At 43.0% G+C, this 18,595-nt stretch overlaps 1 protein-coding gene across 2 annotated transcripts in view; it reads left to right on the top strand.

Moving 5' to 3' along the window:
• TXLNB (taxilin beta) overlaps nucleotides 1-18,595 on the top strand; it is a 46,362-nt gene that overhangs the window by 7,428 nt on the left and 20,339 nt on the right. For both annotated transcript variants that reach the window (XM_075924310.2, XM_075924309.2), the window contains exons 2-4: nucleotides 1,988-2,457; nucleotides 6,608-6,699; nucleotides 17,604-17,774. In XM_075924310.2, the coding sequence (XP_075780425.1) occupies nucleotides 2,016-2,457; nucleotides 6,608-6,699; nucleotides 17,604-17,774 (705 nt within the window). In that variant the 5' untranslated portion in view covers nucleotides 1,988-2,015. The remainder of the gene's footprint in view (nucleotides 1-1,987; nucleotides 2,458-6,607; nucleotides 6,700-17,603; nucleotides 17,775-18,595) is intronic.

Here is an 18,595-nt window from a genome sequence, read left to right as displayed (position 1 = left end):
AACAACTTTCTGTTACTAGTTTGAAGCGTGCTACCCATTCCTTTCCTTTGGTGTCCTCTAGTCCTTCTTTATGGGAACTAATGAAGAATTTTTCTGTATGCACCCTCTTCACCCCACTCATGCTTTTAGAGACCTCTATCCTGTCCGCCCTCTGTCTCCTCTTTTCTAAGCTGAAAAGTCCCAGTCTCTTTAGCCTCTCTTCATATGGGACCTGTTCCCAACCCCTCATCATTTTAGTTGCCCTCCCCTCTCCCAGCCTCTCTCTTCCCCTCTCCCACCTCCTTTTCCCAGTCTCTCCCAGTTTTGTTCAATAAAGACAGATTCCATTTTGGAAGACACGTTATCTTTATTTTGTACATCAAGAAGAGGGGCTAGGGAAGGGTAAGTGGAAGGAGGTGAGGGAGGAATGGGGTACGAGCCCCCGATGGGGAGGACTGGGCTGGCTCTGTGGGCTTCTGGGGGTGGAAGCTCTCCTGCAGCCCCCCAATTGCCCCCTCTCCCCAGATGGCAGCCTGCGGCAAGTGCAGCCGGGCTGTGGCCGAGTGGTGTGATGTGCCCAGTGTGGGTAGTCCGGGCAATCCAAGCCAGGACTAGTTTGCAAGCGGGGCACCCCTGAGAACTGTCTGTCCGGGGTGGGGGGCAGGACCCTTTAAGCACAGCCCTCGGCTAGCCTGAGAAAGCATCTCCATGCTCTAAGTTCTTCTCTGATGCCCTGCCAGCACTGCTTTCGGCCATCCTTAAGCCCGGTTCAGGGTCCACTTAATGTGGACGCGCTAGTTCGAATTAGCAAAACGCTAATTCAAACTAGTTTTTAGTTCTAGATGCGTTAGTTTGAATTAGCTTAGTTCGAATTAACTAATTCGAACTAAGTTAGTTCGAATTAACATTGTAGTGTAGACATACCCTGGTTTATTATTAAAAAGAGAAGAGAAACACGCAGTGTACTAGATTAATCTTTTGTGTAACCAGTGAAGCAAGTGGAGTGGAACTTAAGCATCAAGAAATAACATTGTGATCCTGAGATTCTGCCTTTTGGAATGTTTTGTACAATGCCAAGTGTACAGTGTACAGTGCTAATTAAATAGTAGAACGGTGTTTTACAGAAGTTTTTTTTAACATTAGTTAAGTGTTTTTATTGTGATAGTGATGATGGGCCTCACTGCTGTATGATTACATAACAATTTTAGAACTATTTTAGATTTCTCTTCAGTGTTGCTAACTGAAAGTACAAGACATTGTGCCATAATGAAAGTGAAACTGATTAAAATCTAAAACAATGGTCCCCAAACTTTTCAGGGTCATGCCCCTCTTATTCCTGTCCGTACCTCCCTGGAGCTAGGAATGGGGCTGTGGCTCCCACATGAAGGATGTAGACAGAGGTAAGACGACCAAGGTTGCTGTCAAGGCTGGGACCTGAGCAGGGTTGTGACCAGAAACAGAGCCAAGGCTGGGGGTGGACCAGAGGCTGGGAACAAAGGCAGATGGGGAGCCACAGGTAGGCCAGGGCTGGGAACTGGGGCAGGGCCACACCAGACCCTGGAGCAGAGCGGAGCTGGGTGGTGCTTCCTCCCTGCCCTCCATGTGGGCTAGCCTGGGCACCACTGCATCCTTCTAAATGTTCCTCCACACACACACCTCCCAGGGGGGACACGCACTAGAATTTGGAAACCTCTAGTATAAAATAAATCTGTTCCAATCAGCTGGAAAAAAATGCAAGAAATAAAACAAATGGCATAGAGTGCACTCAGAAAGTACAATAAAGTAGATAGTATCTTGTTTAATTGTCTGTAGTATCACTGGCAATGGGGATAAGAATTTTTTTAAATGTTAGCCTTATGTGGGCCTTTTCCATTTTTAATATATAAAATTTGCTTTTTTCACCGAGGATAAATTGACCTAGATGATAAAGTTTTTTACACAACATATTTAAGAAAAAAGCACATTCCCTAGTAATGGCTACATTAATTTGTTAATTTTAAACTTACAGCTGTGAGCTATTAGGTGCTATACCAACTATGGAGAATGACCCGCCTACTGATCTCAAACCTGAACACCAACCACTCCCTCCTGTAAATAGCACTTCAACATTACCTAATCAGAATGGCCTTGAGAAACACAACAGTGAGACATCCTCTACCAACCCCCAGCCTCCTGAGAACGAAACAAGTGCTGAGCCTGAAACAACAGTTTGTGACATATCCGAAGAGCTGAGCCGACAGCTGGAGGACATTATTAAAACCTATGGCTCTGCTGCTAGTCTAGTGGAAAAGGAGAGAGCTGCCAAAGGCACTGACAAGCCTGAGAAGGGAGAATCATTCAATAATGAGGACGGAGATTATGAAGATGCAAATGACGAGAGCGAGAAAGAACAGATAGCTACTGGGGATGCTGCAGGAGCAAAGGAATCCAGCATCAATAAGGAGCAAAAATTGGAAAAGAAAATCCTGAAAGGGCTAGGCAAGTATTTATGTAACTGAAATACAGCTATTCCAAGAGTCATGGCTTAACACGAGGGGGGAAACTCTTCTGATTTCTGTTCATTCCCACATTAAATCTTTATTGATGGTTGATAGTAAAAATGTCCTGATTATGTGTGGAAAACGATGATTGTTGTTGCAATCTTTGTCTAGTTACATTATGTTTTACATAATTATCCAAGAAATAAGTTTAGGCTGCATGAGATATTGATCCTTTTAATAACATAGGTACATCTACACTGCACGGCTATTTCAAAATAAGCTATTCCAGAATAGTTTTTCTGAAATAGCTTATTTCGAAATAGCACGTCTATACTGCACAGAAGCCTCAAAATTAGTCCAAGGCAGGCTTCCCTAATGTAGCCGTGCTATCTCGAGTGAGAGTCCCAGGAGGCACTGAGGAGGAATAACTTAGAATGGTCCTAGTGAGGGGCTATTTTGAAATAGAAGCAGCGGAGTGTCTATACCTGCCTTATTTCAAAATAGCTATTTCAGAATAGGTGCTATTCCTTGTAGAATGAGGTTTACAAATTTCGGAATAATCTGTCCATTACTTCAAAATTATTTTGAATAACAGAATGGCTGTTTAGACGCTTGCATCGTTATTTCAAAGTAACACTAGTTATCTCGAAATAAGGCTATGTCTAGACTGCAGGCTTCTTTCGAAAGAGGCTCTTTCGAAAGCATCTTTCGAAAGAGCCTCTTTCAAAAGATCGCATCTAGACTGCAGGCGGATCTTTCGAAAGAGAAATCTGCTTTTTCGAAAGAGAGCACCCAGCGAGTCTGGATGCTCTCTTTCGAAGACGGCCTCTTTACATTGAAGAACGCCTTCTTTCGAAAGAGGAACTTTCGAAAGAAGGCGTTCTTCCTCGTAAATTGAGGTTTACCGCCATCGAAAGAAAAGCCGCGTTCTTTCGAAATAATTTCGAAAGAACGCGGCTTGAGTCTGGACGCAGGGGAAGTTTTTTCGGGAAAAGGCTACTTTTCCCGAAAAAACCCCTGAGTCTGGACACGGCCTAACAGTGCAGCGTAGACACATCCATACACACCCAAGAGAATATTATACAATTTTGTGGTACCCAACTGGCACTTTTTTCTCCTGTTCAAAGTAGTTTGGAAGTTGTGGGTTGGAGAAAACGCTAGGGAGAAGTGTTGCCTGGGGTTTTGCTGAATCCAGAGCTTTTGGTAACTTTTTTCTTTGCAAGGCAGTGGCAGGCAATAAATCAATGGGAACATGGCATGTCAAGCTGATAGCTAGTTGATGCAAGCAGGCAAACAGAAGTGCTTCCACTCAAAGCTTCTACTTTATTTAGTCTCCAGCACTTATGACGGTTAGTAGAGCACCCAAAAATTAACCCCAGATTGAGGTTTACCCAAGGTCTTGAGAAGGTCTTCAGTGGATATCTATAGAGTTCCACTGGCTAGCCTTCCTTCTGCAGGGGAGCTTGAAAGATATCCAAGAAATGTCTAAGGGGTCCCAAGTGCTAAAGTGTTGACCAGTCTCAGATCTCTTCTTTTTTATATACCTAATTTGTTACTATTACAAAGATTGTTCATACAAAAAAAACCTCAAAACCTGTTGAGCACAAATCAATCAGGGTATGTCTACACTACCCCGCTAGTTCGAACTAGGAGGGTAATGTAGGCATACCGCACTTGCAAATGAAGCCCGGGATTTGAATTTCCCGGGCTTCATTTGCATAAGCGGGGAGCCGCCATTTTTAAAACCCCGCTGGTTCGAACCCCGTGCAGCGCGGCTACACGGGGCACGAACTAGGTAGTTCGAACTAGGCTTCCTAGTTCGAACTACCATTACTCCTCATTTCACGAGGAGTAACGGTAGTTCGAACTAGGAAGCCTAGTTCGAACTACCTAGTTCGTGCCCCGTGTAGCCGCGCTGCACGGGGTTCGAACCAGCGGGATTTTAAAAATGGCGGCTCCCCGCTTATGCAAATGAAGCCCGGGAAATTCAAATCCCGGGCTTCATTTGCAAGTGCGGTATGCCTACATTACCCCACTAGTTCGAACTAGTGGGGTAGTGTAGACATACCCTCACAGAGTTTCCCAGCCTGTCAGATAGAGGTGGCTACCTAACAACATGGGCCAGTCTGCACTGATCCTTGATAGAACAGCCAAGGGGCTACTTCAATTTATACTAATGGCATACCGTCACTGAGGAACAGCATAGTGGCATACTATCATCTCCTGCCCCTCTCCCACTTTAGCAGACCCCCCAGCATAAGCTTTCCCAAAGCCATCTTGCCTCCTGCTCTGGGGAAAGAGGATGGCACAAGAGCGAGATGTACCAGCTTTACACCAACTAGGAGCTCCCACCTGCTGAGGGAAGTCCCATTTGTCCAGTTACAACCAGAATCCAGCCCTTTTGCACCATGCAAAGGTTCTGCCCCAGGAATCTCTAGCTTGATACTGTGTATATATCTCAGTCATTTTACAAAAAAGTATGGAACAAAAATCAAAAATCGTTCTTGAGCAGGGATCATAGAAGGTTTGCCACAGAAAAATGCAAAAAAGCTCAGAATTTGTATTTTTACAGAGAATCTTTAGTTTTTGCATTTTGTGAAAAAATAAAAACATACTAACAAATACTAAATTTTACAGAAAGTACAAATGTCACTTATTTAATGTGCACAGCCAGCTCCATGCCCCCATGGTGGATTTTTGAATGTACTTTAAATTTACACTGCTAAACATACTCCAATAAACTGCTTCCAGCAAACAGAAGTTACTCAGTACTATGTGGGGGTTCATATTTAATACAGCTCATTTCAGCCTCCAGATGTGAGTAGTTCAAGTTATGAAAGGATGCCAAAGACATTAAAATTCACCCGTAAAAACTGTGTCACTGAATTTGGTAATATGCTGTTCTGTACTGTGTACAGCAATGCTGTGAATTATGTTCAAAGGCAGACAATTGTAGAAAACATGGGAAGTGCTAAACAAACAATGAAAGAAATGAAAATAAGAGACTGGGCAATTGACAACAGTAAAGAAAACTGGATCGGTCCAATGAGTTTATTTTATTATAATGATTGATGGCACTGTGAGGTTTTGAACTTGCTTAAACACTGTAAATACATCAAACAAACCTGGTATTCAACTGATACTTATATATATTGTGGCTAGAGAAACTGAAGTTCAGCATTTCATTTTAAAGCTGCAAAAAATACAGATTTTTATGGGTTTTCTTATTGGAGAATTTTGGGGTTTGTATCATGGAGAACTAGGATCCAGAATCATGAGTCAGATTTTCAAAGACAATTAATTCTCACTGACTGTCAATGGAATTTAGACACCCCAGGATACATCTACACTGCGGAGCAAAATTCAAATTAAGATATGCAGCTTCAGCTACGTCAATTGCGTAGCTTATGTCGAAAAAGCTTAATTCAGCTTTTGGCTCTGTCTACACAGCAGGAAGTCAAAGGAAGAACACTATTCCTTCAACTTTCCTTACTCCTCATGAAATGAGAGTTACAGGAGTCAGAGTAAGAAGTCCTCCATCTCGACATTATTTTGAAATAACAGCTTGCTGTGTAAACTCACACTGTGTTATTTCGAAATAACGTCAGTTATTCTGAAATAATGCTGCTTTGTAAGGGTGCTTTTTAAGTATCAGAGGGGTAGCTGTGTTAGTCTGAATCTGCAAAAGCAGCGAGGAGTCCTGTGGCACCTTATAGACTAACCGAAGTGTTGGAGCATAAGCTTTTGTGGGCAAAACATCTGACGCATGACATTTGTCATGCATCTGACGCATTTCGTGATGCATGGCATCTGACAAAGTGGGTCTTTGCCCACGAAAGCTTATGCTCCAACACTTCAGTTAGTCTATAAGGTGCCACAGGACTCCTCGGTGCTTTTGAAAAATCTGTGCCCATAGCTAGAAAACTGTTCAGGTCCAAGTTCTAGAATAGGATCAAGTGTTAGAAATGTTCGTGATCAGCAGGTTCTGTTCATAACTTCCTTTAAAAAAAAGTGAAAATTATTCCTCTCAAAACAAGAGGTTTCATTTCTGAGTTTTTTAGATTAACGTATCAAACAGTCTGTTTCCCAACAGCATGCCATACACTGCCTGCCTAGTCATCGATCCTCCTTCTTTCGTTTTTTTTAAGGGAAGGAAGCCACACTGCTGATGCAAAGCTTGAACAAGCTGACTACCCCAGAAGAGAAGCTGGACATGTTGTTTAGGAAGTACGCTGAGATGGTTAGTATAACATTTGTTGATTTATGAGGGGGGAAAATCTGTACCTGAAGTGATATACAGGCAGTCCCCGGGTTACGTACAAGATAGGGACTGTAGGTTTGTTCTTAAGTTGAATCTGTATGTAAGTCGGAACTGGCGTCCAGATTCAGACACTGCTGAAACTGACCGCCAGTTCTGACTTACATACAGAATCAACTTAAGAACCCCAGGCGTCCCCAAGTCAGCTGCTGCTGAAACTGATCAGCAGCTGATTCCAGGAAGCCCGGGGCAGAGCAACTCTGCCTGGGGCTTCCTGTAGTCAGCGCTGGTCAGTTTCAGCAGAAGCTGACTTGGGGACGCCTGGGGCAGAGCAGCTGGGGTGCTACTGGACCAACCCAGCAGCACCCCATCTGCTCTGCCCCAGACGTCCTGATTCAGCCGCTGCTGAAACTGACCAGCAGCGGCTGAATCAGGACCTGGGGCAGAGCAGCTGGGGTGCTGCCGGGTTGGTCCAGTAGTGCCCACGGGCGCTGCAGGACCAATCGGCAGCGCCCCAGCTGCTCTGCCCCAGAGTCCAAAACAAAAGCCTGGTCTGCTGGGGGGGGGGAGCACACTAGCTGCGCCCCCCCCCCCCCAGCAGACCAGGGACACGGGGAGCAGAGCCGCAGCGGCAGTGGGGTGCCGCGCCTCTGAGGCTTTGCTCTGGCAAAGCCTCAGAGGCGAGGGACACCGCCACGGCTGCGGCTTCAGTCTGGGTGCCTGTGGTCTGCTGGGGACGGTCCCCAGCAGACCACAGGCCCCCGGACTGAAGCCGCAGTCCCACAGGCCCCCGGACTTCAGTCAAAGCGGCAGCAGCGGCGGTTCCCCGCGCCTCTGAGGCTTTGCTCTGGCAAAGCCTCAGAGGCGCGGGACCCCCCCGCGGCTGCGGCTTCAGTCCGGGGGCCTGTGGTCTGCTGGGGACCGTCCCCAGCAGACCACAGGCACCGGGTCTCAAGGGGCAGCAGCAGCGGTTCCCGCGCTTCTGAGGCTTTGCTCTGGCAAAGCCTCAGAAGCGCGGGAACCCGCCCGGTGCCCCTGGTCTGCTGGAGACGGTCTCCAGCAGACCAGGGGCACCGGAGCAGCTTACGAACGGGGCTTTCTCGCCCCGACTTCCGGGGCGAGAAAGCTCCGTTCGTAAGTGTGGATCCGACGTAAGTCGGATCCGCGTAAGTCGGGGACTGCCTGTACATGATGTGAAATGCAATATGCTCTAACTTTATTCTGCATAGCGCCTTTTATACAAACTGTGTCCCAAAACACTTTTCATGGTTAAATAATAAATCACAGCCAAAGAAGAGTAAAAACAAAAGGGTAAGGGCCAAAAGATATGTTTTCAGAGAAGATCTGGAAAGAGATAGACAGTTGATTGGCAGTTTAAATGAAATATGTCCCAAATCTTTGGTAAAATGAAGTCTAACTGAAGACATGCGTTTTGCCAACCAGTTGTGAAGCTACAGCCATGATAAAGGATTAACAGCTATTGCAGTTGAAAAAGGATTTTCTTCTTTTAAATTTGTATATTTCCTACTGCTCCTTGTCCTTTTTAAGGAGGCCACGTGTTATTTTTATACTATAGGTATAAGATTATTTACCAGGGAGCAGAACAGTTGTTTGTGATTCCATGTATCCTTTTATCTTCATTTCTCATGACTTCCCTGCCCCCTCATCACACAAGTAACTTTCACAAGAAGATTCTGAGCACACATTTTAGGTCAGAGTCTTATCTCATATACATCAGAGTAACTCCATTGATTAGAATATAATTTCTATTATGGATGTAACTGAGTAGTGCTGAGATCAGAACTGGGGCTAGTATCACTTTTAACACAGGGAAAGCAAAGAAAAATACCTTTGACCCAAAAATACAGGTGGCAGGTCTGTTCCCTACTTGCACCTTGTGTAATCATTTTACAACTTTTCAGAGTGGTTGTAAAAACACTAGGGGCCTGATTTTCCTTTGACTTGTTCCACGGATAGTCATTAACATCAGTGCAAAGTGGGTGGACAGCACTACCACTCTGATGTGGTAGGATTTTATATCCACACTTCACATGTATAAATTACTATACAAAGGTACCAATCATGAGTAAACTGCTCTATAATTACAATCCAAGTGTTCAATCCTGCAATGAGCTTCCTGAAAGCAGCACTCATTCCCATATAGAATGCCATTTAAGTCAGCTTGGGCTGATTTTCAACACTAGTAAATTGGATTCCATTTGAGTACAGTGATCTTCCCATGATGAGCTCATTGTGGAATCAAGATCTTCAAATTCATCCCTGTGTAATTCCATTGGCTACATTTGGCCCAGTGTGGACACGAACTAAATAAGAGCAGATAGGTAGATAGACAGACTGATTGATTTAGGAGCAGGATTATAAAAGACTTGATGAATAACCAAGAAAAATCAGCCATAAAAATGTTATGCCTTAAATTTGCCTGAGTTTATGAGGAATTTGCCTAGCTACACCTGTGATCAGATACCATTAACATGGAGTGTGGTAATAAAATAGGCAGCGCTTTTCTACTGTACAGCACTTCACAGAGAAAATATTAGGGAACTCAAGTCTTCATTCCCCTCTTAACTCTGCCTGATGCAAACATTTCAATGTAACTTCTCTGAAGTTCAGGGGTGTTCATTTCTGGATGTTTGCTTTAGCTCTATTTCTAGAACTAGAATATAAAGGAATCAGAAAAGATTGACCAAGATGGATAGAAATCTATCTAGCTTTGTTTCTGTAACTGAAACAGCAATTCTTTGAAAACAGGTTTATTGTACTACAAAGTTGCACAAATATCAAGGTAGTCTATCATTTGTGAACCTTAAAATTGTAAGGAGCAGTGCTTTCAGACACTGAAAGCCTGCCTACTAATATCCTCTGTGCTTAAGAAAATCAATGTTTATGAAACATATTGTTCAGAATTCCAGTTACATAACCAACCAACCAACCGTTTTGAGTTTTTGATGAAACAGAGAGCAGGTCAAGTTTGTACTTTAAACAGCTCTCAAACAAACTGAGAATGCTAAAAATTAACAACATATCACATCTGACAGCCTGACTTCCTCAGGCAATGATTTTCTCGGTGTATTGGTTCCTGCACGGTTTGCTTCCTAAAGCATATTAAGGAAAACTCAGGAACTGAGCATGGCTTTGCACTATCAAACCCACACACACTGGAGATTAGTGGAATCCCTGCTTTCAGAAGTGGGTGTTACTTTGGACACTACACAGCTACTAAGAATGACTGACATTCCTAACTTTACATTTCCTTTCTTTTGAAAGTCATATATGTGTGTATGCTTATGTAATTTATTAACAAATTATACTCTGGTTTTAAAGATCTTTTTTTAAAGAAGTGGCAAAAATGTGTGTATCATTTTCTTAATTAAAATACAGAGTTTTAAAAAACTAACTTGTAATGATGAGCACACATATGAGTAGTTTAAGTGTCAAAGTAACTGACTTAAGTTATATAAAAGGGGATGGAGAAAGAGTAGAAAACCAGAATATCCAGAATCAATTTTAAACTGGAAATGAACAGTTAATGTACCAAACCCCTCTACCTGTGCCAACCTACTTTGCTCCTTTCGTACTTTGCAAAATATGTTACTTTTGATTTAAGGATTTTTCCAAGTCCTCTAAGGACTCCACAGCCATAGCCTCCTGACATCATCCATTTGGAAACACTACTGCACTTGTACAGTTTGCAGAATATTGAAATTTTGCTTCTTGGAACATTGGTTTTATGTGTCTGATCTGTGCTTCATCACAAAACAGAGCTGTGCTCTTTTCATGTAATGCCCTAATGTCATAATCTGGGTGGTTTATTCTGACTTTGATGGAACTTGAGCACATACTTAAAGGGACTTCATACCTTCAGAATAAGTTAAAGCGGGACTGGTCCTGCTACAATTTTCTCTCCACTGCAGTCAAACACAGCTTGAAAACATGTAGAAAATATGAACTCATACCACCAACTGCCCTTGAAAGGGAGAGGCTTTGAAGACTCTATCAGAAAAGAAACACACAAAAGCATTCATGCTTTCCTGCATCTTAGAATATAACTCTGACATTAGCCAAGATGGTCAGGAATTCAACCCCTTGCTCCACGTATCTCTGACCCTCTAACTGCCAGAAGCTGGGACTAGACAGCAAAGGATGGGTCACTCACCAATCACCCTATTCTATTTATTCCCTCTGACATGTCTGGTACTGACTGCTGTAGGAAGACAGGATACTGGGCTAGATGGATCATAGTTCTGACGCGATATGGCCATTCTTGTGTTCTTATGACATTGCCAAGTGAATAAATTAATAAAATTAACCAACGATTTGCTGACAAATGCTTATACTATTCACTCTGCCCTACCAGGTTGCGCTAGACAACACCACAGCTGGTAAAGATGGTTCGGATTATGGAGCAAGATGTGATTTATCTTAACTTTTCCTCATGAACCATTGTGGCAAACTTCCTTGTGGTCAGTTTACATTCTGAAGGCTTTACCTATCTGGAGAAAAAAGGCTAGAACCTTACTGTGAAATCCTACCCTCACCAACATCCACAGGAGATTTGCCACTAACTTCAGTAGGGCCAACATTGCAATTTTTTAATAGTGATTACTGAAATTTAGGTCTCCACCTATCATTTGTTACACTTTTCAAGTCCACTGGAACACGATGGACCATTCTGTCATTTTTAATTTGCCAGTGAGCTCCTTCCCAAAGATTCTTCTCCAGTTTCAAAATTAATACAATGCCCTTCATCTTCTCAAGAACTTTTAAATACAATTTCTAGGACAAATGGCTTTTATAAAATTATAACAAAAAAGCATTAGAAGAATTTCCAAGCCATGAATGGTTTCAGAGAGGTAGCCACATTAGTCTGTTTCAGCAAAAACAATGAGGAGTCTGGTGGCACTTTAAAGACTAACACGTTTATTAGAGTATTGGAGCAAAAGATTGCATGAACTATAACTCACTTCTTCAGGCTACGTTTAGACTGCAGACTTCTTTCAGAAGAAGCTTTTCCAGAAGAGATCTTCTGAAAAAAATTATTCCGAAAGAGAGCATCCACACTACCAAAGAATATCAAAAAAGCGATCTGCTTTTTTGAAAGATAGCATCCTCACTAAATGGAGGTTCTCTCACAGTTAAGCTGTGATTACTATGGACGGAGTGGCCACCAGGGCACCTCTGAGTTTCCCAAACTCGTGGAGATTGGGAGAGATCCCAGATGATTGAAAAAAAGGCAAATGTAGTGCCCATCTTTTAAAAAGGGAAGGACAATCCAGGGAATTTCAGACCAGTCAGCCTTACCTCAGTCCCCAGAAAAATCACGGAGGGGATCCTGAAGGAATCCATTTTGAAGCACTTGGAAGGGGGGAAAGTGATTAGGAATAGTCAACATGGATTCACCAGGAGCAAGTCATGCCTAACCAATCTGATTAGCTTCTATGATGAGGTAACTGGCTCTGTCATATTATATGGTAAGTGACTAACTAAAGTAGTGAAAACTCTGATTTATCTATTCAACTATTAATTCATATAAATCTCAGTATCCACAACTAGAGTGAGCTATAATCTAGGAATTATTCACTCAAGAAACCCCACTGGTACCCCTAAATATCCTCTTAGATAAAGCCTTTCCACCATAAAAAGGGCATTCACTGGTATCCCCCTTCCACTCCATAATATTTATTAGAAAATAAGTGCAATTACAACACTACCCCAAGCACAGTTTTGACACAAAAAATGGAGAATTGACAGAAGCTTCATAAAATCAATAGGGACTTTATTGTTTCTGTTCATTCTACAGAAATCAGTGGATGTGATATATCTTGACTTCAGCAAAGCATTTGATACGGTCTCCCACAACATTCTTGCCAGCAAGTTAAGGAAGTATGGATTGGATAAATGGACTGTAAGGTGGATAGAAAGCTGACACGATTGTTGGGCCCAATGGGTAGTGATTAATGGCTCAATGTCAGTTTGGTGGTCGGTTTCAAGTAGAGTGCCCCAAGGATCGGATCTAGGGCTGTTTTTGTTCAACATCTTTATTAATGACCTGGATGAGGGGATGGATTGCACCCTCAGCAAGTTTGTGGGTGACACTAAGCTAGGGGGAGAGGGAGATACGTTGGAGGGCAGGGATAGGGTCCAGAGTGACATAGACAGATTAGAGGATTGGGCCAAAAGAAATCTGATGAGGTTCAACAAGGACAAGTGTAGAGTCCGGCACTTGGGACGGAAGAATCCCAAGCACTGTGACAGCCTGGGGACCGACTGGCTAAGCTGCAATTCGGCAGAAAACAACTGTGGATTACTGTGGATGAGAAGCTGGATATGAGTCAACAATGTGCCCTTGTAGCCAAGAAGGTGAATGGAATATTAGATTTCATTAGGAGGAGCATTGCCAGCTGATCTAGAGAAGTGATTATTCCCCTTTATTTAGCACTGGTGAGGCCACATCTGGAGTATTGTGTCCAGTTCTGGGCCCCCCACTACAGAAAGAATATGGACGCATTAGAGAGGGTCCAGCGGAGCGCAACCAAAATGATTGGGGTCAGGAGCACATGACCTAGGGGGAGAGGCTGAGGGATTTGGGCTTATTTAGTCTGCAGAAAAGAAGGGTGAGGGGGGATTTGATAGCAGCCTTCAACTTCCTGAAGGGAGGTTCCAAAGAGGATGGAGAGAGGCTGTTCTCAGTAGTGACAGATGGCAGAACAAGGAGCAATGGTCTCAAGTTACAGAAGGGGAGGTCTAGGGTGGATCTCAGGAAAAACTAGTTCCCTAGGAGGGTGGGGAAGTACTGGAATGAGTTACCTAGGGTACATCTACACTAGCCCCCTAGTTCGAACTAGGGAGGCTAATGCGGGAGACCGAAATTGCTAATGAAGCATAGGATTTAAATAAACCCCTTAGTTCGAATTAACTGTTACTCCTCGTGGAATGAGGTTTAACAGTTAATTCAAACTAAGGGGTTTATCTCGGAATCCCGCATCTCTGCCGCGTATAGACGCGGGCAGTTACTTCGGACTAGTCAGTTTCCAAAATGGCGACCAGCTGGAAATATGCTAATCAAGCATGGGATATTTAAATCCCGCGCTTCATTAGCAATTTCAGTCGCCCTCATTAGCCTCTCTAGTTCGAACTAGGGAGCTAGTGTAGACGTACCCCTAGGGAGGTGATGGAATCTCCATCCCTAGAGGAATTTAAGTCTCAGCTTGACAAAGCCCTGGCTGGGATGATTTAGTTGGGATTGGTCCTGCTTTGGGAAGGGGCCTGGACTTGATGGCCTCCTGAGGTCTCTTCCAGCCCTATGATTCTATGATTCTAGGGAATATAAATAGTAACAGGTAACTTATGGAACTGACCAATACAGTGCACACTTTGAATGTTTTGCTTTATTGTAGGATGTACAATGCCTGCTAATTGTAACATAATCAGGGGCCTCCCAAGAACCCCTTATGGACAGAAAGTGTATCTACATCACTCTGCCTTGCTTTCCCTTATTCCTGGAAACCTTAATTAAACTCCACCAGATCATAGTCCTTAAACATTGCCTTTTCAGGTCTAATTTTCTTACATAGAAAATTGTTCATGGGCAAAACCTTTTCACCGTAAGAATGGCATTCACTGATGTCCCTGTCTACTGCACAATGCCCACCAGAAAAACAAAATATAGCCACCACCATCCTCCCTACCACCACCAGATGTTTTGACCCCATGGAGACTAGGGTTCCATTAAGTCGTCTAGGGACTGTGCTACTTCTATTGGTGGCTCACAGACACATTCTTTCCCACTGTGATTATTTTTCCTGTGAATGTAGCACTGAAAGCTGTGTACCACATGATGTTCACTTCTATTGGGACATTCTGGGGTATAATTCAAATCAGTGAGAGATGGTGTGACTGTTTTTCCTGTAAACCTGAGTGCCCTCTGTCTGGATGCACCAACCAACCTCGCATACAATCACCAAGTCTCTCTATATTAAGTAGCCCTGGTTCAGCCACTCTGGGGCCAGCTGCCTGCTTGTCATACCACAACCACACTGTGGCCTCCACTAGTCTCAGTTACCACTAGCCAGATGGCCCCAATGTTATTCCCAAATTTCCCCAAAACCCTCTGTCCTGAAATGTCCAGCCCTCTCCTGAACCACTCTGTGGAGTGATAAGGTCTGTTTTTCCTGTAAAGAGTCAAACATGTATTAACAATCCCTTCAATTCCAACACAGCACTGGATTGATTTAGAATAAAAGTAAAACAAGTGTATTTAATCAAAAGGAGACAGGGTTTAAGTGAGTTCATACCTAAGGGATAAAGCCTGAAATGGTTACAAGCAAATAAAAGTGTAAAACACTTTCTAATGACTATTTCTTAACAAAACTATAGTCTTGGTTCAAGGTGAGACTTTTATCATGCTCCTTCCAGCAAGATGGCTGATCACCCCATTAAAAATCCAAAGGTCTGGGTTCCTTTGTTTTCTAGGGTGAAAGATAACTTGGGTTTCCTTGCCTATCTCTTTAACGCTCCAGCAAACTTTTGAAATGTATCCATCTCAAAATCCAGTACCTCAGTTATGTGGAAAGATGCCAGGGAGTCTGATGGAGAAATTTCCCTGCTGATTTCATCCCTGCTGGTTCCCTTACAGTGCGAAGCGATCTGCCATGCAGGTTCCATTATACCAATGACTGATCACTGGACTGTAATTCCCAATTGTCTGTGATTGTGTCTGGATCAGAGCACTGGCATTTTCTTTATCTGGAAAAAGAACCCTCTCTACCCAATCCCCAGACTTGACTATTTCAAATACATTTTAGTAACATCATACAGAGGGAATTCATAATTTTTCATATACAATGTTATTATTCACAATTTAACATATACATGTTATTGCAGTAGTGTGTAGGGTATAAATACAGGAATATCTAGGGGTCACAAGAACTCAGAACAAAACTCAGTCCTGGGACTTCTTCCCTTTTTCCCAGAAGAGGATCCAAGCCTCCCTGGTTCTTCCCTGTTTTTGACAAGCCACTTTCAGCAGTACCTGGCTATAGTCATTTAGTCTCTGAAATCTCAGACTCACCTGCAAACTTTCTACAGCTTCACTCTCCCATAGCATCCTCTTTTGTAAGTTCCCAGTGACTTCCCCTAACACAACAGGGCAGTCATAGGTGCACCGGACCCCCTCTCTCAGGGTATGTCTACACTAGCCCCCTAGTTCAAACTAGGGTGGCTAATGTAGGCATTCAAACTTTCAAATGAAGCCTGGGATTTAAATATCCCGGGCTTCATGTGCATGTTCCTGGGCAGGCGCCATTTTTAAATCCCCTTAGTTCGAACTGACTGCCCACAGCTACACGCGGCAGTCAGAAATTAATCCGAACTAGGACTTAATTCAGATTAACTTCTGACTGCCGTGTGTAGCCATGGGCAGTCAGTTCGAACTAAGGGGATTTAAAAATGGCACCCACCCGGGAACATGCAAATGAACCCCAGGATATTTAAATCCCGGGCTTCATTTGCAAGTTCGAATGCCTACATTAGCCACCCTAGTTCGAACTAGGGAGCTAGTGTAGACATACCCTTAGAGGGGCCAGTTATCCTGTTACAGTAATGAACAGCTCCAATCATTATCAAACATATAGTCATTCTATACCCAAATACACTATTAAAATGTGGTTGTGGCAAATATTTGGGGTTCACACCAAGTATCTGCATCAGCCAAGAGTATTCTTTTTCTGTAACCTACCGGAATTTTTACCACTAAAAAATGCAGTGTTTGTGACAACATACACCTGTTGAAAAGCTACAGTTTTGATTACCAGGGGTTTTCCTTCAATAGCTGCTTGGGTATATAAAAAATGTTTGAGTTTTATTTATTTTTGGCATTGGTAATTGAACAAAGTTTGTCTGAACAATCTGGCTACTTCTTGCAAAACCAAACTATAAAATGAATAAGCACCAAGTTACCTCATAACTGGGATACGTCTACGCAGCAGGGCTAAAGTCAAATTAAGCTATTCAACTTCAGTTACATCAATTGTGTAGCGTAAGTCAAAATAGCTCAGATTTTGGCGCTTTCTACACAGCAAGAAGTAGAAGGAAGAACACGCTTCCTTCAACTTCCCTTTCTCCTTGTGAAATGAGGTTTACCATGAGTTGGAGTAAGAAGTCCTCCATCTCAACATTATTTTGAAGTAAAGGCTTGTAGTGTCAATGAGCACTATGTTATTTTGGAATAACATTAGTTATTCCAAAATAATGCTGCAGTGTAGACATACCCTGGGACACAACACATATACATCATTCAGGGTATGTCTAGACTACATGCCTCTAGCAACAGAGGCATGTAGATTAGGCTACCTGGCATAGGAAAATGAAGCGGCGATTTAAATAATCGCCACTTCATTTAAATTTAAATGGCTGTCGATCAGCTGTTTGTCGACACAGCGCGGTAGTCTGGACACTCTGCGGTCGACATCAAAGGCATTTGTCGACCACCCTGATAAACCTTATCCCACAAGGCATACCAGGGCAGTCGACAAATGCCTTTGATATTGACCACGGAGCATCCAGACTAGTGCGCTGAGCCGACAAACAGCTGATTGGCTCAGCGCGGCAGCCATTTTCCTATGCTGGGTAGCTTAATCTACATGCCTCTGTCACCAGAGACATACCCTCACTGAGTTACTGTTGAGATTGTGATTCTGCTGCTAGTCCTTTTCCCCTCTTCAGTTGATGCTGATCTAAATACAAACACTTTCCAAAATGTTATGAAAGTGTAGTAACTTGGTTGCAACCCAAAAAGCTCATTTTCTCTTTCTTCCTCTCAATACACTCCATTTTTATGTTTATCTGCATATTACTCCCTATGTCTTTAGCTGGAAGAACATCGTGCTGAGCAGAAAAAGCTGAAGTATCTACAAAAGAGACAAGCACAGATCATCAAAGAGAAGGACCAGCTGCAGAGTGAGCACAGCAGAGCCATCCTTGCCCGCAGCAAACTGGAGAGTCTCTGCCGGGAGCTCCAGAGACACAATAAAACCCTCAAGGTTAGTAAACTACGCAGCAGGATGTGTATGCCCTACACAGTGGACAGCTCAGAAACCTAGCTGTACTGCTCAAATATCACACTGAAAAGATTATTTACATTAATGTATTCAATGTGCAATTATATACAGTAGGCCTCATTCCTGCTTACAGTAAGGCCCTTTACACAATTCAGGAAAGTCTAAATGCCATTCACACCAACTGTAATGCTTATTTATGCCATCAGAGTGGTATAAAGGGATCTTTGGGTAAATGACACACATGGCAATCAGAGGTGTGTCGGACACATACTTGAGATAATTCTGATCTAACTCATTCCAATAACAATGGTACTGAAGGCATTGTAGGAAGAGTGGCAGCATGGGCTGTACAATTATGCCCGGAACCCTGAAAAGCTTCTCAAATAGCTAGTAGATGTGGCCATCCTTTCTGTCATGTTTGTCTTGTAAACAGTAGGTTCCATGCCTATGCTAATAGTTCAGACTTGTGACAGATGTGGACAGGCTACAGAGCTTACTGTAGAGAGAGAGAGAGAGAGAGAGCTACATCAGATGTGTCTGCCATGAGATCTTATCAATGCATTGCTTGTCTCTGGCTTATCACAAGTTCACGTAAAGTTACACACAAAGTACCATCTAGTGGTGAAACTTTGTAATGTAGTTTTATAGTGCATTATGTTTCCCTGTTTAAGTTCTATATTCCTACCATTTATAAAATGTTCACTAGCACACCATTTTAAAGTTCAGTGTGGATCAGTCTCTACCCATGTCTCCGCATCATACTGGTTTTCTGATTACACAACCTAAACAGGTAACAACATGAT

This window comes from Pelodiscus sinensis, chromosome 3 (assembly GCF_052426305.1).
Source record: "Pelodiscus sinensis isolate ZL-2025 chromosome 3, ASM5242630v1, whole genome shotgun sequence".
Taxonomy (NCBI): domain Eukaryota; kingdom Metazoa; phylum Chordata; order Testudines; family Trionychidae; genus Pelodiscus; species Pelodiscus sinensis.
Note: the sequence above shows the minus strand (reverse complement) of the source record. Positions and strands in the feature narration are given on the sequence as shown.